The sequence below is a fragment of the Perissodus microlepis genome, chromosome 16, assembly GCF_051167445.1.
Source record: "Perissodus microlepis isolate ML-2025 ecotype Zambia chromosome 16, ASM5116744v1, whole genome shotgun sequence".
Lineage (NCBI taxonomy): Eukaryota > Metazoa > Chordata > Actinopteri > Cichliformes > Cichlidae > Perissodus > Perissodus microlepis.
This window is the reverse complement of record NC_140476.1, coordinates 24440299-24467213: the sequence shown is the minus strand read 5'-3', so window position 1 is coordinate 24467213 and position 26915 is coordinate 24440299. Positions and strand designations below refer to the sequence as shown.

The following is a 26915-nucleotide window of genomic DNA, read 5'->3' as shown; positions in this document are numbered from 1 at the left end:
CATTTACTTTGGTGTGCCAAGACCACGATAAAACAGGGATTATACAGCAATCAGACAGTCAGATGGCTATTAGTTTTCTCTTGAACTGGCTCAAGTAGGCACTTATATGCCACCTGTTTGCAATAATGGTGATAAATATCAAATCTATTGCCGTCTACATGAGACACATGGTGCTGTACCAGAACCAAGGGCGGGTTGCCACTAGTGACTCTCAGCCACACACTGGGCTATAAATTTGCTGGTGTTGCAACTGATGTTGTAGCTGTTATGATGAGCCGATAGAAGGAAGCAGCGACACTCCTCTGTGAAAACATCAAAACTAACCTGGCTGTCGTCAACTGCATCACCACAGTTAGAAGATGTTACTGTAGATGAATGAAAATGAAAAAAGATGTGTCCCTCCCTGTAAGGAGACTTACAGATGTGGGTACCATTTAAAAAAAAAAAAAAAAAAAAAAGGGGGGGGGGGGGGGGTATGCTGCTGCTCTGTAGGGAAGCAGAAAAATGTGTTAGGCTACTGTACTATATTAGTATTACATTTAGAAATGATTTCATGTTAAATCGTGAAGTTTATGCCAAGAAAGAGCATTACATATCCAACTTTTGATCAAGAAGGAAAGAAGTTCAGAAGGTGTTGCACTGTCTTTTTGCATATGATAGGGTACCACCTGTAGTACTGCTGAATAAATCCAGGAGGCAGGGATGTATGTGAGGGTCGAGGCTCCCTCGATGGAGCTGGGAGGCAGGAGGAAAAAGGAAGACAACAGACGAAGTTCATAGATGAGACACACGGCCCAGTAGAGGACATCATGAAGTCTTTTTTTGATTGTCTGGTCACAGACTTTCACACCAGTGTCCTGCTGGAGGTCATTTCAGTAAGGAGAGATCATTACAAAGAATGAACATGATTTATTAAGAGACAGAGTATAGATAGGTGTTTGGCCCATCTCAGGGGAACAGAACCCCAGCTGTGAAAGGGATTAGAGCAGGGAGAGCAAGGCCGGGAGAAGGTGATTGGACACAAACAACTTTACAGCGTGGGAAAGTGGGAGTGATAAGGCTTAGATTTAGCTGGCAGCACCTGGGAGCGGACAGATGTGAGACCTTATTGAACTTAGCTCAGGCGGTGCTCTTCCTGTTCCTCCTCGCACAGCAAACTTGCCAATGGCACATAAGGAAAAAGGAGCTGCAACCTCTGTAGGGTCGAGGTATGGCCTCATTCTACCAGTAGCGAAACTAACCAAGCTAAATGCAAAACCAGTGAAGAAACATAAAAGTCGAGGGAGAATAAATGTCAGCTGTCTCCACATGTAAAACCATTCCTGTTCTGCGTCCTTGTTGCCTCTGTAGTGCATCAGTTCTTAATTTCATCAACACCAAAGCATCTGAAACTGATTAACAATTTCTTCCTTTTCCTTACCAGATTAATATTCGACACAAAGACATTAATAGGACATATTCCAATAACTTGAAAGTATATTTTGTCTGGAATAAAGAAAATTCACGTGTGGACAGTAACGTGTTTTTGGTGATTTTAATTTCCAGGTCAGCAGTGCAGCCGACTGTTTGGCGTTCATGCAGGGAGGGTGTGAACTGAAGAAGATCCGGCCCAATTCTAGGGTTTACTGTCGTTTTTACACACTGGATCCAGACTTGAGCTGCTTACGCTGGGAGCCATCCAAGAAAGATGGAGACCGGGCTCGGCTTGACGTTTCCAGCATTCGTGAGGTCCGCACTGGGAAGAGCACCGAGACCTTCCTCCACAATGGCCCTCTCTCCGAACATCTGGCTGAAGAAGCAGCCTTCTCTATCATACATGGAGATGACTACCAGGTAAGAATGGAAAAAGAAATGTGTGTCAGCAGAAGAATAGTGTCAAAACATCTGTGTATAAACATATAAACGAAGAAAATCACTAGTGTACACCCAGCCATTAAACCAGTTATCCATGTTTCCCTACAGTCTCTAGACTTGGTGGCATTGTCAGCTGATGTGGCCAACATCTGGGTAACAGGTCTTCGTTACCTGCTGGCTCATCCTTCCATCGTAGGAGGGGCTGGGGGAGGTGTAGCAGGAGGAGGACCAGGTGAAGGAGGGGGGGTGGCCGTTGAAGGAAGCCTGGGAAGCAAGATGAGGAGCGAGTGGCTGACAGCAGAGTTTGCCCAGGTCGATGAAGATGGTTACGGGATCGTGTCAGAGGACGTAGCAGTCGCCACCATCTGTAAACTGTGCCCTGGTATCAAGGAGGCCAAGGTGACAAATATGTAATACCACAGAAACTTGACTTGCAGTATTAGATATGAAGCACCACCAGTGCATAAATGTATTCTTATCTGAAGCTGTATTTTCTTCGACTTAAGAGTAACAGTAAGCTCCAGCTAGACAGACAGAGTCAGAGACTGCCTTCAGACATTATCAGAGCAGCACAAGAGCCAGATTTCCTTTGGAAGTTGGTGGAGACCAAAAACCTAGCAAAAAGAGGATTATTTTGATTCTATAATCAAGGATATGATATCAGATGACTGCTAATATTGCTCCATAACTGTTGGCTATACTATTAGGAAAGTGAGGGTCAAAACTGTAGAAAAACCACAGCTGCTGTTCACTAAAACTGAAACTCTACTGTGTTTGTGTTGCACATTAAATCTGCAGAATTAAACAGAAAATAAGGAGCCTGATGATATTTAAATCTTTGAACAGAGAAAGTTGAGAAGGAGGCTGTCACACAAAGCTTACTGACTCAGAAATAACTGGAACTTTTGAGTTCTGTCATAACGATTTGCTCTAGGTTTTATACCCATAATGCTAACCCCCAGAGCTGCTGAGATATTGTGCATTAACAGAACTTACACATTGTAAAAAACAGCATCATCATTTAAGCTCTTTGCAATCAGGACTGCATTTCAGAACGACATGTTCAGCTACAATCACAGCTAAGTGATGTGTTTCCAAATAACATTGATTGGAGCAATAGGACATTTAATCCCTCTTGATGAGGGATTTGTGGCTTTCTGCTTTTCTCTTTTGGATTGCTGTTGCCTCACGCAGGACCGCTCCTTCTCCCTTTTCCTGCCTCGTGCCTGATTTTGCTTACACACAGACTAAGCTAGGAAACTTAGAGAATATAAATGTCTGCACTGGCACACATGGGCGAGAACACAGAAGATACAGAAAGGAGAATTCAGAGTAGACAGAAACGATGGCTACATTGTGTTATATAATTGAATGCGGCTCGCTTTAATATCCTTAATGAAAAAAGACAAGTAAAATGTAATCCTCTTTGCCAACTTCACTGAATGAATGAGGCATAATAACTGAAGTTCTTGCTTAATTAACTGTCCGCACTTAACTGAAGTTATAACTGAAGTTCTTGCTTAATTAACTGTCTGCACTTTCCTATTTTCATCCACTTCCGCTTTGTTTTTCCTCAGGTGCGCCTCCGTTTCAAGGAGATCCAGCGCAGCAAGGAAAAGCTGACCTCCCACGTGACACGTGAGGAATTTGAGGAAGCCTTCTGCGAGCTTTGCACACGGCCAGATGTCTACTTCCTAATGGTGCAACTGTCCAAAGACCGCGAGTGTCTGGACCCTCAGGACCTCCGGCTCTTCTTGGAGACAGAGCAGGGTTTGTCTCTGGCTACCACTGAGGGCTGCTGGGAACTACTGAGGCGTTATGAGCCCTCTGCCCAAGGCAAGGAGAGAGGGCTGCTGGGTCTGGATGGATTTGCCCGCTACCTGCAGTCTCCAGAATGCCAGCTGCTTGACCCAGAACAACTAGGGGTTTGCCAGGATATGAACATGCCTCTGTCCCACTACTACATCAGGTGAGTCAAACAGATCAACATGACATCTTTTAAAAAAACAAACAAAATTAAAAGGGTTCTTTTTCTGAACCAGTTAAAGAAAAAACTAGGAGTGCACAAACAACTCAAAAATCACACCAGAAATGATTTCTACACCAGAAAATGAGGTGAGCTGTTAAATGTACTGTATATATAAGTATAGTTATGCAAACCCCCTGCAAATCTGATGGGCTTAAGAGTACATCTCAACACCAAACAAATACCACAAGGAACACGTTTTAGTTACAGGTGCCCAAAACATTTCAACATTACTCTGTCCAGTGTAAAACTCGCAGCTGTCATGGTTCTGGGTCTTTTACATCGAAGTATTCTGTTTGATTCACTTTTACTTCATGTGTTTCTTTAGTGTTGTGAGTCTTTAGTGCTTAGTTCCAGCTTCTGTTTTTATTAGAGGTGATGTAATTCTGTCTGTTTCCTGTTTTACAAAGTCTTACTTGCAGTGTGCTCAGTTTGAATTGTGTTCAGCTTTAAGGTCAGTTGTGTGATGCTCCTAGTGTGTTCCAGTGCTTTCTTGATTGTAATTAGTTTTTGTGTTCTGGATGTCACATCCGATGAAGACTCGTATTTTGCTAAAAGGTTAGCAAAGGCGATTTGACGCAAATTAGCATGTTGTCACAATTTCAGTGGGGTTGCAGGTGATTTTCTACTGGAAATGTACATTGCCATTACAGGTCAAAACACCTGGTGAGGAAGCAAGTAAACATTACTTTAAGGCCAAGGGGCTTACATACTTGCTATATGTTTTTGTGGAATTGCATATTTGTTATGTTTTTAGACAAATGAAACAAGTGTCCCCACCTCTGAGGTGAAGCTAGTCAGAACTAGTCAGAGTGTATAAAATGAGCAGCCAGTTTGAAGATCTAGAAATGGCCTTTAATAACACCATAGAGCAAAATGTGCGTTGTAAAAATGTTGTAGACTGCATATTTTAACACATTATCATGTATACTACTTTAAATTTTCATTTAAAAACAGTTAAAGCCACATTGTTACACTATTACATCATGTCTGTATGCCACTCTGAATTAATTCAGGGACTGGTTGCTTTTTCAAGGCTGGCTGCTGTAACGTGGGTTGTATTCAGTGGCTGAGAGGAGGAGGCAGAAAACTCAGCAGGACAGTCAAAAACTCACAATGACACTGGTACTGGGAATTCCACAGTGCTTGTCCTTCAATAAACACACTCTTCACCAACCTCACAAGGCCCGGTTGCTGCTGTCAAGTGGAGACACTATCCCAGCTTGCATCCTACATCCTGCTACCATGTGCTGGATATTCTCTGGGCACCTTTGCACAACCTGCAACTTGGGTCCTGTTGGCTGTGGTAGACTCCTGCTTCTGTGGATCAGGTGCTCTGCCTTTTCTAGCCACTGGTAGAATTTCTTGATGTCAGGCACTTCCTTTGTCTGTCGATGGTACATCCCATGCAGGGGATTGGTCATTCCTCTTCCTCTTTTTCATCACCCTCTGTTTTCAGTTGCCTGAGGCACTCTTGGAATGGCTCATCTTGGGGGTGATGTATTTGTGGATGTTTCATGTTTTGGCTCTAATCCTTGCTCTTGAGGTCTTGGACTTCGTGTGGAGCTCCATGCATTGTAAGGAGTTCTTTTGAGGAAATAGATGCCACTGATGGCATCCATCTCCTCCTCTGCCTCCTTGGCTCTTATTTCTACCATTCAGCTAGCTTTCCAGCACCTGTCTTTCCTTCTGGAGGTATTTGGCTGTGCTGACCTTGCACCTTCATCATGCTTCCCGTGGGTCTGTGAGACACCCAGGTACTTGTAGCTCTCCTGTATGTCTACAAGTCTTCTTATGGACAGCTCCAACCCTTTACCTTCCCTCTATTTGCAGCCATTCAGCTACACTTATCCAGTCCAAATGACATCCAAATGCCCTCACTGTAGATCCTGGTGAGGTGGATCAGTCACTCCTGGCATGCAGCTTGATGCCATCCATGTCCCAGAAGTGTCTAATGGACACTAAACTTCTTAATTTATATCCATATCAACTTTTTGAAAAGAGCTGATTGAGGGGATTACAACATAAGGACCCGAAGCACACTGCGTTGCAAGTCTTTATTTTCAGTGTCCTTCATGCTTTTATCAGAGCAGCTTTCCAGTTGCCTTCTTCCCTCCACACTACAGGTCTTGGCAAATAATAGGAAAGGCATGACCAGGTGATGAAGAACAGCTGTGTGGTTCAGCCTCGTCTGCTCCACCCCTCCCATGCAGCTGAGCCACACACCCTGCCACAGAGGCAAATGCGCAACAGCAGTGGGGCAGTCCATCACCTTGGTATATTTAACACTTGATGGTAACTTGTGAGACTGCCTTGGAGTTGGCCTCCAGCGTTGTCTCCTTTTGAGTTCCTGATGAGCACTCCAGCATCTGTGTGTGGGACATTAAATTATAGACTTTCCTAGGTGGTGCTCAGGTTGGTCTGACAGGTTTTAAATCCCTGGTCTATGGCTCTATTGGCAAGGACCTGGTGCTGGTGGAAACACTGCACTTGCTAAGCGTCCCAGTAATGGAGTAGCGTTAACGCTCCGAAATCATGACTGCCTGTTAAGCCTTTAGAAAGTTTATTGATTTCTGTATATTTTTCCCTCTTGCCTATATTTTTCAAGAAAAAGATCATTGAACATTGAATTAAATGTTAGTAATATTAAAATGACACATGATTTATTGTTGATTTGTTTTTCACCCTCAGCACCTCGTACCGCTCCTACCTGTTGGATGACCAGGTCCATGGAAGAGCAGATCTTGGAGGACTGATCAAGGCCTTGCAGTCTGGTTGCAGATGCCTGGAGTTGGGAGTAACTGATGGCCCAGAGGGGGAGCCTTTGCTCGGGGTCGACTGTGGGCCTGATATCCCACGACACCATCATCATCACCACCATCACCACCACCATGCACCAGTCACTATCCGCTCTGCTCTGGAGGTGGTCAATAAATACGCCTTCCTGACCTCTCAGTACCCTCTTTTGTTGTACCTGTGTCACCGTTGCTCCCCAGACCAGCAGCACACCATGGCACAGCACTTGAGGAAGGTGTTCGGATCACGTCTTTACACTCCAGAAGCCCTGCCGGTCAGCCTGGGAGGACGAGCTACAACCTTACCCTCGCCTGAACAACTTAAGGGACGCATTGTTATAGTGGGGAAGAAACTCCCTCCAGACCATGAAGGCTGTGATGGGGAAGTGTCTGAGGAAGATGAGGAGATAGGCGGAGGTGGACCTCTGGCAGGAAGAAGAATGACAATACCTGGTGAGGAGGAACTGGGTGTGGTCTTGGTGGTGCCTCCACCCTCTCAACCTAGGAAGCTCCGTCTCCACAAAGAGCTGTCAGACCTGGTGGCTATTGCTCGAACTGGAAGTCGTAGCTTCTATGCCCAGCGAGCCAGTCACAAGCAGGCTCAGCAGCAGACTCCCCCCAGTAGTCCATCCTCTCCCAGCACACCGGTGGCTCCCGAGCTGCCTTACTGGACACTGTGCTCTTTAGGCGAAGGAGAAGCTGGACGGCTGACCAGTGAAAGCCCAGAGGACCTTGTTATGTTTACCAAGCGCACCCTAACCAGAGTACGACCCAGCTCCGTGCGTCTGGACTCCAGCAACCCTAACCCACAAGGGTACTGGAAAGGAGGAGTCCAACTTGTGGCCTTGAATCAACAGACCCCTGGCGCAATGTTGGACCTTCACCGAGGCCGCTTCACACAGAACGGAGGCTGTGGTTATGTTCTCCGACCTGCCGTGATGCGGGATGAGGTGTCGTATTTCAGTGCCCACACGCAGGGCTGCGTGCCAGGTGTCCCACCTCAGACCCTTCGTATTAAGGTCTAGATGTTACTCTGTTTTTCCCCAACATTACATTTTTCATTCTGTCGCACTAACCCTCTGAGGTGATGAGATGACTCTAACCCGTGGCAATCGGAATATGTACTTTTTCTTTCTATTCGATCGGTCATTCAGTATCCTGTGTTGGCCCTGCATTAGTATGTACCCTGCCTCTCGCCCTATGGTAGCTGGAATGCAGGCAGTTAGTGGGGTTAAGTTGGTTGATGATCCTAAATTGCCCATAGGAGCAATGTTTGCCACAAGCAAAACCCTTTTTTGTGAGCATTGTAACAGAGATTAAATTAAAATAAACTAGGTTACATTACATTGTTCAACCCTCTAAATCAGGGGTCTCAAACCTCAAAGAGCTGTGGGACACTGCTGGCACTGTCATCATCATGTGAGAGCCACTTTAGTGTTCAAGTAGTACAAAGAAGACATCCACAAATATTTCTGAAAATGCAGTGTTTTGTTTGTTTTTTTGTAAGTTTCAGATATTCTATAACAAGACAAAACTGCAAACGTGAACACATTTTTTCTTCTCACTCTCAACTGAAGCCTTTCATTGAACTACCAGATAAACAAATTGGTACCCTCTTTCTGGCCAGACACGTGGCAGCACTATAATTATATAATTATAATTTTGTTTGTATTTAACAAAATAAAAATGCAGACATAAGTGTACACATTAGTTTGTGACTGCCGGTGAAAACTGTTTTCTCTACAAATAACTAACAACAAGTTTGTGCTCATGTTGCCTTCACATTAAATCATTTTTTGCTTTTTAAAGAACTTATTTTAACATTGGACTCGACAACAAACAAATCCTCCCTCACAGAAAAAGTCACTTCAAGGGCCAAATTGCATTATATTTCTTCAGGTCAATATACAAGCAGGGGTGACGTGGCCCCTGGGCCGTGAGTTTGAGACCCCTGCTCTAAATATACTAAAACGCAAAAGTGTAAAACAAATTTAACATAAGCTGCTTGTGTTTTACTCTGCAGATTATCAGTGCCCATAACCTACCCAAGCCCCAGGGTTCAGGGGCTAAAGGAGAGGTTATTGACCCATATGTGGTTCTGGAGCTGCATGGAGTACCAGCTGACTGTGCTGAGCAGCGGACTCGCACTGCTGCTCAGAACCAGGATGACCCACTGTTTGATGAGACGTTCGAGTTTCAAGTAAGTTATGTTACTACATTATGAAACTGGCTGAAATGTTTGCTGCTGCTCTCTATTTATTACATTTTTTGGGAATATAATAGGGGTGAGCAGCTTCATTAATAACAGTCAACAATATTATATATAATTCATGTTATTAAGATCATTAATAGATAGTTCCCATTTTTATGGAACTGCATTTACCTCTTGATGTGAATCAGCTGCATTTTAACCTAAACTTCATGTTTCCTCTGGGTAACTTTCTGTTGTCCAAACAATGTCTCGATAGTAGGTATCTAGGCTAAAATTGGGATTCTTTAATTTAATTGACATCTAAACACATCTACACAGCCATACTTAAAGCAAAAAATCAGCATTTCCAGGCTGGCATTGCATCCATGACTGGCAGTTTAGTGCTTAAAACGATTACCTGCTGTTTGGAAATGGATGTTATTCACTTCGTCATATGGCTTACACTTTCAACCAGGCAATTTTTTTTTTACCATGATGAAGCAGCATGACCTCTGTGACCTCTGTCCCTAAAAAAATGAAGCCGATGCAAAACAGCGACAAAATCCTGATATCCCTCTAATGATGTTGGTAAAGTTGTCTTTTCAGTTAGTTTTTGCTGGGTGGAATAAAAATTATACAGTTGGAGTGACCTTTTCACTGATATTTTAAAAAGATTTTGGTGCACCATTAGGATAACAGACCTTCTCCCAGGTCACATTATTTGAGTATATTGAGAGTTGCACACCATTGACTATACAGCAAACACTGAGAAAGCCATAGTTTAAGCCATTTACATAACCGCTTCAGCTCCTTATAATAATCCTGCTTATAGACTGCATAATATTATTTTGATTTTGTAGAGAAGATTGTTTGGGTTGGTTTTTCCTAAAAAAAGAAAGTAAGCCTGGAGACGTTTAATGGAGCGCAGGATGCTTCAGAGGTTTCAGTTCAGTGAGATTACAGTGTGAAAGAAAAGGAGTTTGAAGCATGACATGATCAAGAATCATCCACTAATCTGGTCCTGTCCAGACTCTGATTTTATTGCATAAAGTTGCATTTTAATGTGCGATGTGGTGTGTCCTAGATTATGCATTGATATGAAGAGGAAAATGTCAACACATAAAGGAGTCTCATATGATTTCAGAGAGGTTTATGTCTGTTCTTATTTGGACTGCACCTGCTTAAAACTAAAGTCCAGAGTGCTTAATTGGAGGAGAGTCAAGATCAAGATATAAATGAGATAATATTATGCATTATGCACTTATGCATGCAGTGAATTTATCATGGGAGATGGTACTTGATGACTGGCTGATGGCGCTTTTTTGGTACCTTTTGCTGACAGCGGCTTGCATTACTGTGTCTGAGCTATAATCATAAGCTGTCGCCACGGATATGTGCTCTGCAATCACACGATATACACATGTATATGTAGCTCCCTGCAGACATAATGTACGTCCTCAAGGACTGAAAAAGAAGGATATAATACCTGTAATCAAGAGACAGCAATTGCACTCTCTTTGGCAGGAGATGACATAAAATGAGATTTGAGAACGCAAATGCATGAGATGTAGCTGTGTCCCATTTAAAATGATACCTTCATCTGAGTGTTACATTAGGCAACTTTGCTGGTGGGCCAAACTGAAATAAATAGAGGAGATGCCATACTTATCTGGGCCAGTATTGCCATGATAAGCCTATTGTTGCCAGCTGATTTTGACAGTGAATGACAGATAAGGTGGTTTAAACCACCTAAGGGGAACAAAACTAGGAAAAGGAGCCTGTTAGAGAGTCACGCCAGGCAAACAGTGTCAAATCATCTTATCTGGTGCCCGCATGGATCACGCCTGACCATAGAAACAAGCTGTATGTTTGCAAAATGTGTTGGGGAATGTTGATCTGGTGCTGGATTCTGAAATGTCCAAATAGTTGTTTGACTCTGTTTTGAGCAGTTCTTTTATTTGTCTGATTTGTCCATGTAGCAACTGTCAAAAGGTTTGCTAAAAACTGAGGTCAGCTGGTTTGAATAATGTTGGAATAGCATTTGACATGTTACACCGTAGCTGTCTGTAAAACCAGAGCTGGGCAATGAAATAAAGCTGTACTTGAGATTACATTCTTTCTTGATTTTTCTTTCTTTCTGTCCACGATGAAATTACTCACAGCAGTACTGGCTTTTCCCTTTTTGTCATCACTGCTAAAGACTTTATTGGATTTGTCACTGGACAAAACTGACCAGGGACTCTATGCTTACAGTGTACACTGCCAGAGTCTTTAGTCTCATTAGCATTAGAGACTGTAACCCAAAACTAAGCAAGGAACTGAAGGGCAGCGTGCCATGTAACACACATAAGAAATTCAGGACCCTACTAACACGCAAGCTGGCCTTCAAGAGCAGCAGCTCACAATCAGACACAGTTGATTTCATGGTGTGTGGTTAAGTGTGGTGTCAGCCCTTTGCTCTCGTATGTCTTAATCAAAATTTCAGGCTGACACTCACCAGTCGTGAGTACTGGGTGCGTTTCATTTGTCAGAAATTTATTTGTCAGAAATCCAAGAAGTGAAAACATGTTGGTAGAAGCTTTTTTTAAAAAAAAAATAAATAAATAAATAAATCAAAAAAATCAAAACTTGAACCCTCTCATTTTAAAAAGTAGTAATGTACAGTACATTGTTGTAGCTGTTTATAGCTAGCTAGCGCCCAACTGTGTATAAGTGACGTAAATTTAATTATCAGATGATGAGCACAAGGCTCTCAGCGTGCCCTGTTTTTGTGTTACTACTCTATAATGCACCAGCTACACGCACACCCTTCAGGAAAGTGGAATTCAAAGAAGTATAACATAAGTAACCATTTGTCCTTGGTGTCTGCATTTTAGCCACAAGCTAAGCATGCATTATTTGAGAAACTAGACAATTTCTATAAAATCAACCCACTGAAATTTATTCTCATAGGATGGCCAATGCAGGCAAAGTGAGTAACTCCATGTCAAGAAGCTCTAACAAAGCTGTAGACGTCATCTGCAGGGCTGGAAGAACCTCCTGTGGGGGCTGCTGTATCAGTAGCTTTCTGTTAACCCTGTGAGGCTTAGGTCATCAGTTACCCATACTTCATCCACCCATTCTCTTCCACTTATGCTTTTCATGGTCGTGGGGGCGCTGGAGCCTACCCCAGGGTACACCCTGGTCAGGTCGCCAGTTTGTCGCAGGCTAACATATAGACACAGACAACTATTTGCACTCACATTCACCTATGGGCAATTTAGAGTCTCCATTTAACCTATACTCACTAGGTGCATGTCTTTGGACTGTGGGAGGGAGCCGGGTGGTGTTTCCCAACCACTGTGCAGCGGCACATAGGTGTGCTCTGGTTCCTCCTGACTAGTAATCTAAGCGATCGGGTGAGTAACGGGCAGAACAATTACATTCTCTTCCACTAGAGGGCAGTACAACTACCTGCTCTAATTAAATTGGTTGCCAACTGCCAGTAAAATAGAAGAAGATGAAGAAGAAATTACATAATAGTCATGCTGCCAGTGAGACAATGCAGCGCATAATAGCAATAGATAAATATTTGAAAAGAAAAAGTAGTCAGTCTGACCTGGATCCTGGAGAAAACTCCGACCCAGATGAAGGCCCTAGCATGAGTGGTGATCAGAAGAAAGCAAAAAAGGTATACTGGGGACAAACCGAGCCAATTCTGCTTTACCTGGTGTTTGGGGGAAAATAATCAATATGCTTTTGTGACATTTTTGTTTGGTGTTGTGCCGTGTGATTTTTCTAATGTGAAATATGTGCTGTGGCTGAAAAAGGTTGGGAAACACTGATCTATGCTCCTGCCTTTTAAGACCCTGCACTCTTAAACCCTTTTTCTGATTGGCCAGCTTCCAGAAGCTTGCTGAGGGGCATACCTTACAAACCAACACTGCAAAGCACACACCTTACCCTCACCTCAACTCAATGCCTAATTTTTTCCCATGATTGTTATGAAAACATTGTAACATTATTTCAGCAGAAAATTAGAAAAGGTTTGTTCATTTCATTTAAAAACTATTTCCAGGCCTGAAATATGACTTATATGGTATAAAAAAATCTAACTAAAAGAAATATGAATGCGTTATTGCGAGCATAATGTAAGCATGAACACTGAGTCTTGAGTTGAGATACTGTCCTGTGTCTTATTGTCTGGCTTTGAAGAAGAGCATTTGGTTTGAAACTGATTGAATTAACTGGCAAAGCTCTGCTTTGCTCAGCCACAGGCATGCTGCTGAAAAATTGAGAAAGTTGAAATCAGAGCGAACGGGATTAGAGTCATTATTTCATGCACACGTGCATGCGCACACACGTGCACACAGACATGCAAACACTGTGCTGCTTGTCCATGCATAAAACTAGTGCTTTTATTTACACCACTGAGACATAGTAACTCCCAGACCAAAACAAAAGAGACACATTCATAAACAGTTTGGTCATTGTGTAGTTGAGTTCCTTCATCCTAAATGATTCTAAATGATTATAAATGTTGCAAAGAAAACATTTTTGAGCAGTTCTATTCACAGCAAGGAGAGTGAATGCATTAAAAGTGCTCTATACTGTTTTATGGTTTTTCATTGTCTTTAGTGATTTAATTCAGAATGTTGTCTTGATGTCAGTAGACAAGTTATTTCATTATCTAATAGTTGCTATTTGGTATCTTATTAAAGAGTTCTTAACACACAGTTTCCATTCTGACATAGGTGATCCTAAAGCCTCTTAGTTTTAGCTTTTTCTAAAAAGTCCCAAAGAAACGTCTGTGAAGGTTCTCAGTCATCCAGGTCATCGTAGTCAAAGGAGTTTGCAAAGAAAAGCGTCTGGACTTCTTTAAGTTGCTTGAAGACGTTTCACCTCTCATCCGAGAAGCTTCTTCAGTTCTAAGGTCAAATGGTGGGGAGTCCCAGATTTAAACCTAGTGGGAGTATCGCCCCACAGATGGACAAAAGGACCCCCTGATGCTGAGTCTTGTCCTGTGGAGGTGGCTCTTCTATGCTATGCTACATAGAAGAGCTATGCTACATAGAAGAGCCACCTCCACAGGACAAGACTCAGCAGTTCATCTGCATCTTAAGGATAAACGACACTCTTTCGAGGATGCCAATGTTCACATTTTGGACAGAGAGGACAGATGGTTTGAAAGAGGAGTGAAAGAAGCCATCTATGTCCACTGTGAGCGACCATCTTTGAACAGAGGCGGTGGTTTACGACACCAACTCTCTGCCATCTATAATCCAGTTTTGAGTTCCCTCCCCAGACGCCTTAACGCCCACTCACATCCTGGGCCATCTGACCTCAGGAATTCGCATGATAAGGTGGGGCCAGGTTTCACAATGAGCTCACCCGAAACCCTGGCTGATTGGGACCCACACCCAGTTTCACACCTTGGCTCAGGCAATTAGAGGATGATCAGGGGGTCCTTTTGTCCCTCTGTGGGGGGATACTCCCACTAGGTTTAAATCTGGGACTCCCCACCATTTGACCGTAGAACTGAAGAAGCTTCTCGGATGAGAGGTGAAACGTCTTCAAGCAACTTAAAGAAGTCCAGACGCTTTTCTTTGCAAGCTCCCAAAGAAACTTTTCTTAAAATCAGAATCATCTTAAAGAGTACAAACTATATTTGTCCCCACAAAGATAGATCTGCAAGTATGCACACAAGCAAAACTGTATATTCTTTATAACAGTGCAGTCAAAGCTTAAGAGCAGCCAAGACCTAGTGACTTTTTCACTGCTCCTTTATATACATATACACATATACATTTAAGAGCATATATCACATTATTGCTCCCACATTGTGTTGCTGACCAGTTCTGTTGTTTTCATGAAATGCAACTTTTCTACCTCAGCATCATCATACCCATCCAGCCCTCCTGTCTGTGACCCAATTAAGTAGATACTTTTGGAGACGTAGGCAGATAAGGATGACTCAAAATGTTTTGTTCAGGGTTGCTGTTGGGCAGAAGAATGAATTGGGAACCAATTAGTCTTGATGCTGTGGTCAAAAGTTCCAAAGTTGAATGACTGTACATGATACATGCATGCTTTAATGGCTTTCAAAAACAAGACTTGAATGAACAAATTAGATTTTTTTTTAGGTTTTTCTCTAATACACACAGGGACAAAAGTATACCTACTGGGAAAAAGAATACATACACCCCCATTAAGATGTGGTTAAATGGCCCTGACCAAGGTCCATATCGATCACACACTTTAGCTAGCCATCAACAAGTTTCTGGCACAATTCTGGCGTCTATGTGACCGCTCCTCTTGGCAGAATTGGTAGAGTTTATTTAAATGGCATAGACCTGTTTTTTAAACACAGTACACAAATTTCAGAACTGTAAAACAGACTGTACTGGAAACCCTATGATATTTGAGAATCATAGAACCTAACAATCTGATAAATCAGCATTTAGGGACTCTCGGTTGACAAAAAAAGCATAATGAAAACATACAGAAATCAAAAAGGATTCATTTGAAATAACCTTATGACATAAAAGAAAGGTAAAGAAATGTAAGATATTTAGGACATTTCTTCCATAAGATGAGGTGGAAACCCTCTTAGATGTGACCTTTCCAAGAGTAGATGATGACTGTGTCCTGCAAGTAGTTCTTGTTATAAAATCATCAACTCCTGAACTTCAGTATAGCTTTGCAAAACTTTTTGGTGTCTATTATGTCTGGGCAGAAGTTTCCAGGGACAGCAAGTCTGTGAACAACCCCTTCTTCCTGGCTACGAATCTGGATAGCGTGACATTTATTCATTACTTTTACCGTGAGCCGGGTGACAAATAACTCGAGCTGTCTCTTGCTACCTCGGTTGCAGCGTCACATCCTAAAGAGGCTCTTTGCTCGTTTCTTCCTTAGAGACTTTTTCCTGCACTGTGATGTTTGTCTCAGTTATGTCTTTAGATAAAGTGCCTGCTTCTTATTGATGCAAACTAATTTTCTTTCTGAACAATGTTTACTAGCCTCTAATGATGGTGTTAAGCTACACACATACTGCATATGTCTATCTTTTTGTGAAATGTTGGCTTTAAAACCAGCCTAGCAGAGACACTTTTGGAAACTGCATTTTGGACAGTCATTGAACTTTTAAAGGCCTGTTTGATGTTTGAAACTTGGGGTTAATATTAGAAAGGCTCAAGGGCCTGGGAATGTATTGATAGAGGTCAACTCTGTTTTGCTTTGCCATAGTTACGACTTCATTCTGACATAACACACTCCACTGAATAATAAATATGATACACATACCAGAACTACAATACAATAAAAATACAAGTACCACATCATCAGCGATGAGCCCCTATTAGCACCTTTAACTACATAAAAAGCAATGTTCCCTCTAATTTTTCATGTGTCTGAGCGAACACACAAACTCCCTGAGCCATCCCTTGGACCACTGTGAGCAACAGCAGACGTGTGCACTGTGGTCACGCCAGCATCGAATCCATCCAAGTTACATGGTTTATTAAAATAATCAAATTACAACATTTACATTTATGTTAGACTACTTTTAATTAACTGCTTTAGCCCACTTACAATGAAAATTTAAAAAAAAAAATCTTGTTCATGACCTGTGTAGGATATTAACACTATTGGAAGTAAAAATAACACAACTTTATTTTTTTATTTTTTTTAGTAAAGCTCTGACTTGTATTATGAGTCTGAGTCTGTGGTCTGGGAGAGAGTCCTGTAACTCTCTGTCTGCAAAATACAGTATATAATGACCAATGTTGGGCAATTAATTATATAGTTACTTCTTTAAAAAAGTAACTGAGTAATGCAAACAACAAAGTTGTTTTGCAGCTGTTTACCTAAAAATGCAGCCAAGGCGTTTTTTAAACAAACATTTCAAACTATTTACAGAACAATCAGCTGTTCTGCTTCAAATCTGATGCCACACAAATTATTTGTGCCACTCCAAAAAATAATTTCTGTCCACTATGAGATAAAGGAGAACAACAGCCTGATACCTGCAGGCCTGACAACAGGAGATGTATCACTCCTGTATCACTTGTAACATTCAGCAGTCGCCTCATTGTTCTGACACACGCAACAAAACTATTGACTACACTACACACTAACTACACAAGATTTGCGCTAAACGTCGCAAATCTCTCATCTCAAAACCGCCGTCACTCCTAAAACTTCCTCCCGTTTCTTAACAACTAAATGCCATGTTTTGATTGGTCCACATGGTACATTTTTCGACCAATGGGAAAGGGTGGGGGGTGTTTTGGTTTCATCTTTGCTCACAGGCAGAAAGCGCTTTCGAGCGTTTTCTTTATAAAATGCCGTTTTTACCGTTTCTTCCCGCAGTAAATATAAACAACGGTAGTATTCAGGAAGAAAACCAAACATTGCATATATTTTTTATCGCAACTCTGGTTTTACATGGCCTGTCAACACAATTTAAAAACTGGTATAAAGTCCACACTTTTTCAATTGTTCCGTCTGTCTTGCTCACATCTCCAATGGTTGTACACGTTGTTATTAACGTGGCTTCACTCCACATCAGCCACGCCGCTTTGCTAGCTAAAACATCGGTGTCGGCACATAAGGACGCTGTCATAGCCTGTAAACGACGTTGATTAGCTGCGTATATACGAATGTTGATTGGCTGGACTATGGGATAAGGTGGCATCGTTCTAATCCCATACTGGAGCAGCCAGTCACTTACTGACTAACACTGCAAAACAGAATTGTTAACGTATTTACTTTAATTTCAATACAGGTTAGAATTTTTTTTGTGCCCAACACAGATTTTTTTCTGCACAGAGACCGTGCCACCAGTGCGCAATTGCGCGCGCGCAGCTTAGAGGGAACATTGATAATAAGTGAATCTTTTTCAGTTTGAGGCACATGACTATAGTCAGGCACAGTTTGCTTCCTTCATTTAGGCACGGCTTCTTTAACTATGTTTTATAAATGCAATGGAAACTGGTCTGGGTTTATTCACACTAGTCTTACAATGTTTTTCAATTTCTTTTTTTAAACAGTCATATAATGATGATATACACCAGAATAGTCAAAATTGCAGCTACCATAGAACAGTTTTCGTTCTCTAGAAGTCAACCGATTTCCTTTTTTTTCTCCAAGTGGAGGTAGAAAAGTAGTAAAATGGTAACAAGGCAAGTGTAAAACATGAAAATGTAAGGCAGATATGAAAAAAAAAATCTTTGGTGGAAAAGCACTTGCAGGTATTTATTCTGTTTCCTTCGCAATCAAAGATAGAGGGGCATGCATTCGTTTGTGTTTCAGTGTACCCGGCCTTGTCAAGATAAAGCTGATAATGTTTTATTGTGAAGCGTGTTTACCCTGCACATTGAATGAATATTCAGAGACACGCTTCCAGCTTCATTTGTTCATTTGTGTTTGTGTGTGCTTATATCCTTATTAGCTGAGGGGGAACGAAAGTCCCCTGAAGGTGTGATCTGAAGTGCAATATTTCAAACAGCTCCCCTCTGCAGCATTGCTGTGATGCTTCTGCTATTGTGTTGAGTAATTAATGCTGATGTAGTGCTTCAGTAGCTTTTTGAGTGATGCTTTATAATGGGAAATGAATTTGGATGAATACTTTGACTAAGTGATTGTTTTTATCTGTTGTAAACATTTTATGATGCCCATCTTTTACACCTAATAAGAGATGAATTAAGGATTCTAAATTGGGAGCAAATACATATTGTACAGATGATGCCGTATTTCTGTACAAATAACTGAGGTGAGAAAATGTAAAGGTGTGCTGAATTATTGATATAAAAACCAGTAAACATTATTGAAAGTGTATTTAGTTCACACTAAATTCATAATATAATTTTTAGAAATCTTACTAAATGTGTAAACCAAAAATGTGTGATTCCAGAGTGACCAAACTTTTTTTTTTTTTTTACTTACGTTTTGTCTCATTTTCATTGCAAAAATATTTTGTCAAGTGATTTGGGATTGGAGGCACTATAAGACACACTTAAAATCCTTTCATTTTCTCAAAATTGAGAGTGTGCCTAATAATCCGTGTGCCTTATGTATGAATTCTGGTTGTTCTTACTGACCTCAAACCGATTTTATGTGGTACACGACGCTCAAAAATCTGTCAAAAATGTTTTAGTCCGACTTTCGTAAGCTACTAAGCGACACTGCTTGATGGATTGTCGTCAGGAGCCTCGCGGAGTAATCTGGGTCCAAAACTCCGTCTACTTCAGGTCCCAAAGTCAAACGAACACTGCAGCATCACTGAGAGTTAAAAACTGTCTAAGTTCTTTCATCTTTAATAAAATGATCAGCGTTGCTGCTTTACCAGGTGCAACAATTAAGTTTAACATCCAGACGTCCATGAAAACAGGATTTATTAACTTTAACAGAGTTAGAAGTTAGCAGGAAGTTAGCTCACTAGCTTCCACCTAAACATGATATAGCATGTTCTGACTGAGAGATTTCTGAAAAAATTCAAACGTACAGCTCTGCTATCACTTCCAACATAAATGAAGACAGAAAACTAAACAGCAGTAACGTTTGTAGGGTTACTGAAGTTGGGCTAGCTGGTATATAAGTATGTGCTACATGGTAGCGACACAGCTATGTTAGAATAACATAAACACAGTGAAGCTGGAGGATGAACGCTAACTTTTTCCCACTGTGAGGATTCCCGAAGGTTAGGGACAAATTCAATCACATGGCAGGATGCTGTAAGCGGACCAAACTTCAGTCAGGAGAACAACTGAGATAATCCATCTACAATACGAGGTTAGTCATTAATATACTGCAACAACACGGGAATAGAGCAGCTGGAGAGAATTCAACATTAATGAATCAATGTTAAGGAAGTGGAGGAAGCAAGAAGAATGAGTTGGGTAAAGTTTGACTTATCTGACTGTTTTGTTTTGCTTAATGTGCCTTATGTATGAAAACTGACCCGTTCATCGACAGTGCGCCTTATAATGCTGTGAGCCTTATGGTCTGAAAAATATGGAATGTAATTATTTCAAAGGGCTCATACTTTGCTTAATCTACAGCAATACATCATGTTCTAAATCTTGACTTTCAGAACATGTATACTGTAATAGTATATTATTAACAAAAAAATCACTTTGCCACTGTTATTATTCAAAGGCTTGAGCACTATGGGACATGCCTAACTGTCAATATCTACAGTCAGTTAAAAATATTATTTAAAAATGAGTGTATTTCCAAAACAGCTGTTTGATCATTGCACATTTGGTCACTCACATAATTACTGATTTCTAATGTGAAATTGATGGCTGCATCTGTTCTACTCGCCAAAGTGGAGCTTATTACTATTACAGCAATAAGATCGCAGTAATGTAAAGGATGTATGCGTATGGGTGAAATACTTTCTAGTGTTTGAGATAAAAGGATAGAGATCATGTTTTTAGATTTAACTAGGCAAACACTGCTTGCCTTGCTTGTCTTGGTGGAATGCCATTATTGAATAAACACATTAGATTCAAGATTCAAGATCTTTTTATTTGTCACATACATAGTTATACAAGTATAACACGCAGTGAAATGTGACCTGATACGCTCCTCGACTGTGCAAAATAGTGAGGGAAAAACATTATATACAGTAAGTAAGTACATATATACAAAGAGGACATTATGTGCAATAAGTGAGTGAATTATATACATTAAGTTAAATAGAATAAAACAATCTGGAAATTTACAGGTCAAAATTTGGGAATGAATATTGTGTGAGTGGGGTGTTAAAGTGACATTTGCTGCAATGAAGTCAGAAGGATCAGGCATGATATGGGAATATGTGAGTCCTGTCTCAGTTCATTATTAATACATTTTAATATTCTGAGAGTAGTTTCTTAGTTATGATGACTCTAATCCCAACCCAAGCCCTAATACTAAAACTATTCAAAAAGGGTTTTTGTTTATATTAAATGGTTCTCTCAAGTCCTGGCAACCAGGAAACAAAGAAGATGGCACACATGAAAAACTTCCCATTATTTCCCAAAACTCAATTTTGACCTTAGACCTCACAGGGGATAATGTTAGCATATGTTACATTGAAGCCACATGCTAAACAAGCCGTTTTTCAGATATTACAAGAAAATGAAAATCTGTTACATGCATTTTGGCCTTGGAAATCTTCTGTCATAAGGTTTCCAATTTGGAATGCCAATATAGGTAGAAATTCCATGTAAAGGGTTTAAATCTAACATTAACCTATACCCCTGACCCTAAACAGATCTCAGATCTCATTCCAACCGAAAATTCATAGCAGATATCTGCTCTGAAAACCAGGGTAACTTTTTGTCTTCTTCTCTCCCTCAAATATGAATAAAACTGTGTTTCAGTAAGAGCATGGATCAATAACCAGAATTAGACTTGGAATAATAACATTTAAATTATCCGAGATTTTCCCCCAGAAAGTCTTTTGAGGCAGACGAGGTGTGTTGTATTAATGTAGGTCAGTACTCTGCAAAGTGTTCACTGGCCGTGGTTTTATTTTTGCTCTGGTGCACAGCAGAATGGATTTCATCTCTTTTGTTCATTTCCTGTCCCCAGGTAAATATGCCCGAGCTGGCCTTGCTGCGTTTTGTGGTATTAGATGATGACTACATCGGAGATGATTTCATCGGCCAGTACAGCGTGGCCTTCGAGTGCCTTCAGCCTGGCTACCGTAATGTGCCCCTGCTGGGCCTGGCAGGAGACCCCTTACCTCACACCAGCCTGTTTGTCCACGTGGCAATCACCAACCGACGAGGAGGCGGGAAGGCCCAGCGGCGAGGTCTTTCGGTGCGGAGGGTGGGGAGACGGGGGAGAGAGTACGTCACACTGAGGCACACTGGTATCAAGGTAGTGGATGAAACTTTTAAGTCAGCCGGTGGCCCTCTCAAAGAAGCGACGGACCTGCGGGAGGATGCTCAGGTGAGACTGGATGTGGACTGACTTTTGATAATATGTGCGACAGGCTTGTGACAGACCCAAGGTTCATTTACATTTCATAAATGAAAAATAAGCAAATATAAATATTCATTTATGAATATATAAATATACAATGTAAATAATATAAATATTTATTTTTATATAAATATATATAAATGACATCCAAACTTTGGTAAAATTATGTTCACTGGATGGCCTTAGAGGTGAAATAGGCTTGTGAACTGACCCATTGTTGATAGGATGCTTAAAAAGGGTGAATGGTGTAGGATTTTATGAATGTTCTGAAATTAGTAAATAGTAAAACTTTATTTATTTAGCGCCTTTCAAGATATTGATCACAAAGTGCTGTGCAAAGGAAAACAAAAACATTAGACATCAGTACATCAAATCAGTCAGTTGTAAAAAGGTATGTTTTTAATTGATTTTTAAAAAGCTCAAGAGGTTTGTGATGTCTGCAGACACAAACTAAAGAGGAAAGAGTTCCAGAGTCCTGGTGCTACTACTGAGAGGGCTCGGTCACCTTTAGTCACCTTTGGTTTTCAGCTTCGTACATGGCACAAATAGCAGGCTTTGGTCACCTTAGGGACCTGCTAGGAACATACAGATGTAAAAGTTCTTTGATGTAAGCTGGTGCTTGACCATTCAGAGCCCTGTAAGTGAGAACCAAGATCTTGAAATGTATTCTGGATTGAATGCCAACGGAGCCGGGCGAGTAGCGGTGTGAGGTGAGAAAACGTTGGTGACAGTAATCCAGTCTTGAAAAACAAAAGCATGAATAACAGTTTCCAATTCTGTTTTTGAGATAATACTATTTAGCTTAGCAATACTTTTTAAGTGATAAAAACATGAACAAACCAGAGACTGAATTTGACCATCTAAAGTAAAACCAGAGTCATAATTTACCCCAAGGTTCCCGATAAAAGGCTTGGCATAAGAAGCTAATAGATCAAGAGTTTCCATTATTAGAGTTGTATGCTTTTCTGGAGCAAAAACTAGAATTTCATTTTTTTCCTCATTAAGTTGGAGAAAATTTTTATCCTTGTGTAAGAGATGCAGTTTCGATACCTTATGCGGCTTAAAAGGATGTATAACTGAATATCATCTGCGTAGCAGTGATATGAGATATCTTTAAAAGTGCTCAAAGTGTGCTAAAAAACAGAAATAATAAGGGCCCCAAAACCGAACCCTGAGGTACACCAAAATGAAGATGGCTTAAAGAAGACCTATAATTTGAATGATCAGAAAGATATGAAGTAAGCCACTGTAAGGCAGATCCCATTATACCGGCCCAATACCTCAACCTGTCAAGCAAGATCTGGGGATCAACTGTATCAAAGACTGAGGTTAGGTCCAACATAAGGAGGACAGGACAGTTTCCTGTGTCACTTTGCACCAAAACACCATTAAAGATAAGAGAAGAGCTATCTCTGTTAATGTTCTTTAAAACAGCAGTTAGCTGCTTAGCAACATTTTTCTCAATAATAATTGGTCTATAGCTGCCCAAGAGAGAAGGGTCTAGTGTGGCTTTTTTAGTATAGGGTGAATAACCGCATTCTTAAAGTAAATCGGGACTTGACTCGAGGCCAGAGAGGAATTAACAATACGAGGGCCGATGGAGCGAAAAACATCTTTAAACAGGGACGCAGGTAAAATGTCTAAACAACAACAACAGACTTTCACAGAGCCAACTGGGTTGGTTAGTTCAGGAAGAGAAACAAGTATAAAATGATCTAAAATTACAAGCTGAGCTGGGGCAGAAATGGACAGCTCACAGAGAAATGTTATTTCTAATATGAGTGATTTTTTTTTTAAATTTTCACAGTCGATGTCAGATGACATGGGAACAGCAGGTGAAGCAGGGGTAACAATGTTACTAATAGTGTTAAACAGAACCTTAGGATTGCCTGTGCTTTTAGAAACCAGACTGGAGAACAGGCAGCCCTCGTTTCTCTAACAGAATTATTAAAAGACACCAAAATATCTTTGATATAAATTAAATGAACTTGCAAACGACTTTTTCTCCACAAGCGTTCAGGTTTTTTGGCAAGAACGCTTTAAAGAGTGGATAGTGCCATTAATCCACGGTGAGGATTTTAAAACAGATGCTGATCTCTTTGTAAAAAGGACAGACACTGTCTAAAATAGAAAGGCAATAGTAATTAAAGTGGTTAGTCAAGATATTTACATCACTAACAGGAGATAACAGTAAATTAAAAGCAACACAGTAATGATTAGAAATAACAACAGGGGCAGATAAGATCCATGTTAAAGCCCAAGGTTAAAACAAGAGGGTGTCCTTTTGTGTAAAGGCCAGATACATGCTGGGTAAAATGAAAAGAGTTCATAAGGTTGATGAAACTCCTCGCAGAAAGAGTCGTCATCGATATGAATATTAAAATCACCAGAAATAACCAGTCTGGACAGATTCAGGGTAAAAGACAAAAAGTAATTTGAAAATACATTGATTGGACCGCGTCGGCGGTACACTATAGCGCATTAAATAAAATTCTCGAACTTTAAAGAGCAGCAGCTCAAACGAAGAGAAGTGACTGACTTTGAATGAATGGCTGGGAAACACCGCAGCAAGGCCTTCTCCTCAGCCCGGCGTCCGTGGCTGGCTGATTAAAGAATAACCCTCCGGGCACAGCTCAATGAGGGATGCATAATCTGAGTTGTGCTGCCAGGTTTCAGTGAGCAGTAAGAAGTCCAGTTTTTTGGAGCTCAACTCTCAGGTAGAATTAGACTTGTCTGTAGAGCGAATAAGAGAATGGGGGAGGAGGAGGAGGAGGACGAGGCAGCGACAAAGGAGTCAGTGAGAAGAGTGGAGGAGGATTATAAATACCAGCGAAAATAGAACCTGGTCGCTCAGCTCCCACCATCTTATCACTGAACACCAACATGTATGGGTGGGCAATGTGAAAAGAATCCTTTTTTGCACTGGATCTGTTTTTAGAGAGGTATATTGTGATATTAATATATACCTTATACCCATATATGTGTTGAAACTAGGACTTTCTTGTTCCTGGAGGTAGCGGCTCTGTGCATAAAACCAGTTGTTTAGCTACTCCAATACAATCCAGTGCCTCTATACCATTTACCAAAACTGGTTTGACCCAATGATAGGCTAGAAGGCATGACGTGACCTTATGTGAACGATAATCCAGAATCAGCCCAGTTACACTGGCCAAAGCCCAGGTGCTGAAAACAAACTAGGCGTATGTAGTGTCCAAACTGATACGCACACACATAATACACAGTTCCTCTGTCAGGGCTCTGTGTGCGGGCAGGCAGAGATGAGGATCCAAATGCAGGACTCGGAAAACAGAATGCAACTCAAAAACCTCAGCTTTATTGCTGGCAAGAAAACAAAACATGAAGTGAGGACTGAACACTGAGACCAAAAAACACACAGGCATAGTCTGATGGTACGACACGACACCGAGCATGGGAAAACACAGGGCTTATATACACAGGGTAGTAACGGGGGAATCGGCAACAGGAGGGAGACACAGCTGGGAGAGATCAGGGCTAACGAGACATGGGGAACAAAGCTGCACACACTAACATAAGACAAAGACTTTCACAATAAAACAGGAAACATGTATCACAACTCAGAGACACGGACTCAACACACAGAGACAGAAAATGACACATGGAACTGAACTATACATGAAACCACAATTCCTAAAACATGGATAACAGAAACATGAAACTCAAATAATAATCATCACAACCACAACAAGAGAACAAGAAAACAATCCATGATGCAAAATGAAACCAAAACACAATAAACTCAAAATACTGGGTCCGATGGACCCAGAACCGTGACATCCTCTGAACACTGTTAGTGAGTCACAATGAAGTGTGGCCACACCAGGCCTTAAGCAATTCACCTGACTACGTGATTCAGATGACCTGGAATAGCAACTTTAAAGTATAGTAGAAGGCAGGGGACAGAAATACTTGTGCTTTTCTTCTTTCATTCACTAAAAAGTTTTGATATGAAATACTTGCTAAATATAATTTTACAATGTAAAATAGAAAGAAATTAACTGGGAATGTTTAAAAGCACAAAGCAGGATAAGACAGATAAGTCAGGATATAGGCACTACTGTATAAGATAAGATACAGCCAGGAGTTCGTGGAGACCACCCATGCAGTTAAAAGAGTCAGTATTGGACTTAAAAGACCTAAACGATGTAACTTCTTGGTCTGAAGCCAAACAAAAAGACTTCCAATTGTGTAGAAGTTTAAGGACGAACAGCCCTCGCTTACTTTGCTGTGTGACCTACAGTATAAACTTAGCAGGTGATGTTATAGTCTTAATCACTAGTTACAACAATTCAATTCAGTTTTATTTACATTGCATCAAATCACAACAAAAGCTGCCTCAGTGAGCTTTATAGTGTAAGGGAAAGACCCTACAATAATACAGAGAAAACCCACAAAATTAGACAACCCCCTGTGAGCATGGAAATGGCGACAGTGGGAACAAAAAAATCCCTTTGAACATGAAGAAACCTCTGTCAGAATCAGGCTCAGGGAGGGGCAGCCATCAGCCACGACCGGTTTGGGGTGAGGTGTGGAAGACGAGACAAAAGATACACTGTGGAAGACAGCCAGAGATTAGTAACAACTAATGATTAAAAGCAGAGTTAAAAAACACTCAGTGCATCATTGAAAGCCTCCAGTTGCCAAAGACTTAGAGAGATTTAAAACTAGAGAGCATGTCTGTTTCCTGAATCCAAACTGAAGGCTGGTTTCACACAAGAGGAGCCTGAAAGCTGAAGGCTCTGCCTCCCATTCCACTTTTAAATATCCTAGGAACCACAAGTAAACCAGCAGGCTGATAATGAAGTGCCCTGTTGGGGTGATATGATACTATGAGCTTCTTAAGATGGGGCCCAGTCTATGATATGTTTATTGGCTTAGACCTGGTTTCAAAATACCAAGATGGAGATGGCAAAACCACTTCACTAACCAGTAGATGACTTCATGGCGGCTGTATCCTTTATATACAGTCTGTTTGTAACTGCTGTTAAGTTCACAATATCAACTTAAAATATTCTCAGATGTCAGAGTCCCAACGTGTTTCTGTTGGTTCAAA

General features: G+C 41.0%; 1 protein-coding gene across 1 annotated transcript in view; it reads left to right on the top strand.

Moving 5' to 3' along the window:
* The window catches only part of plcl1 (phospholipase C like 1), a 119955-nt gene that overhangs the window by 72191 nt on the left and 20849 nt on the right, over positions 1 to 26915 (top strand). Inside the window, exons 3-8 of the mRNA XM_084908831.1 lie at positions 1546 to 1833; positions 1963 to 2253; positions 3432 to 3823; positions 6572 to 7694; positions 8699 to 8875; positions 21428 to 21790. Coding sequence (XP_084764957.1) covers positions 1546 to 1833; positions 1963 to 2253; positions 3432 to 3823; positions 6572 to 7694; positions 8699 to 8875; positions 21428 to 21790 — 2634 coding nt within the window. The remainder of the gene's footprint in view (positions 1 to 1545; positions 1834 to 1962; positions 2254 to 3431; positions 3824 to 6571; positions 7695 to 8698; positions 8876 to 21427; positions 21791 to 26915) is intronic.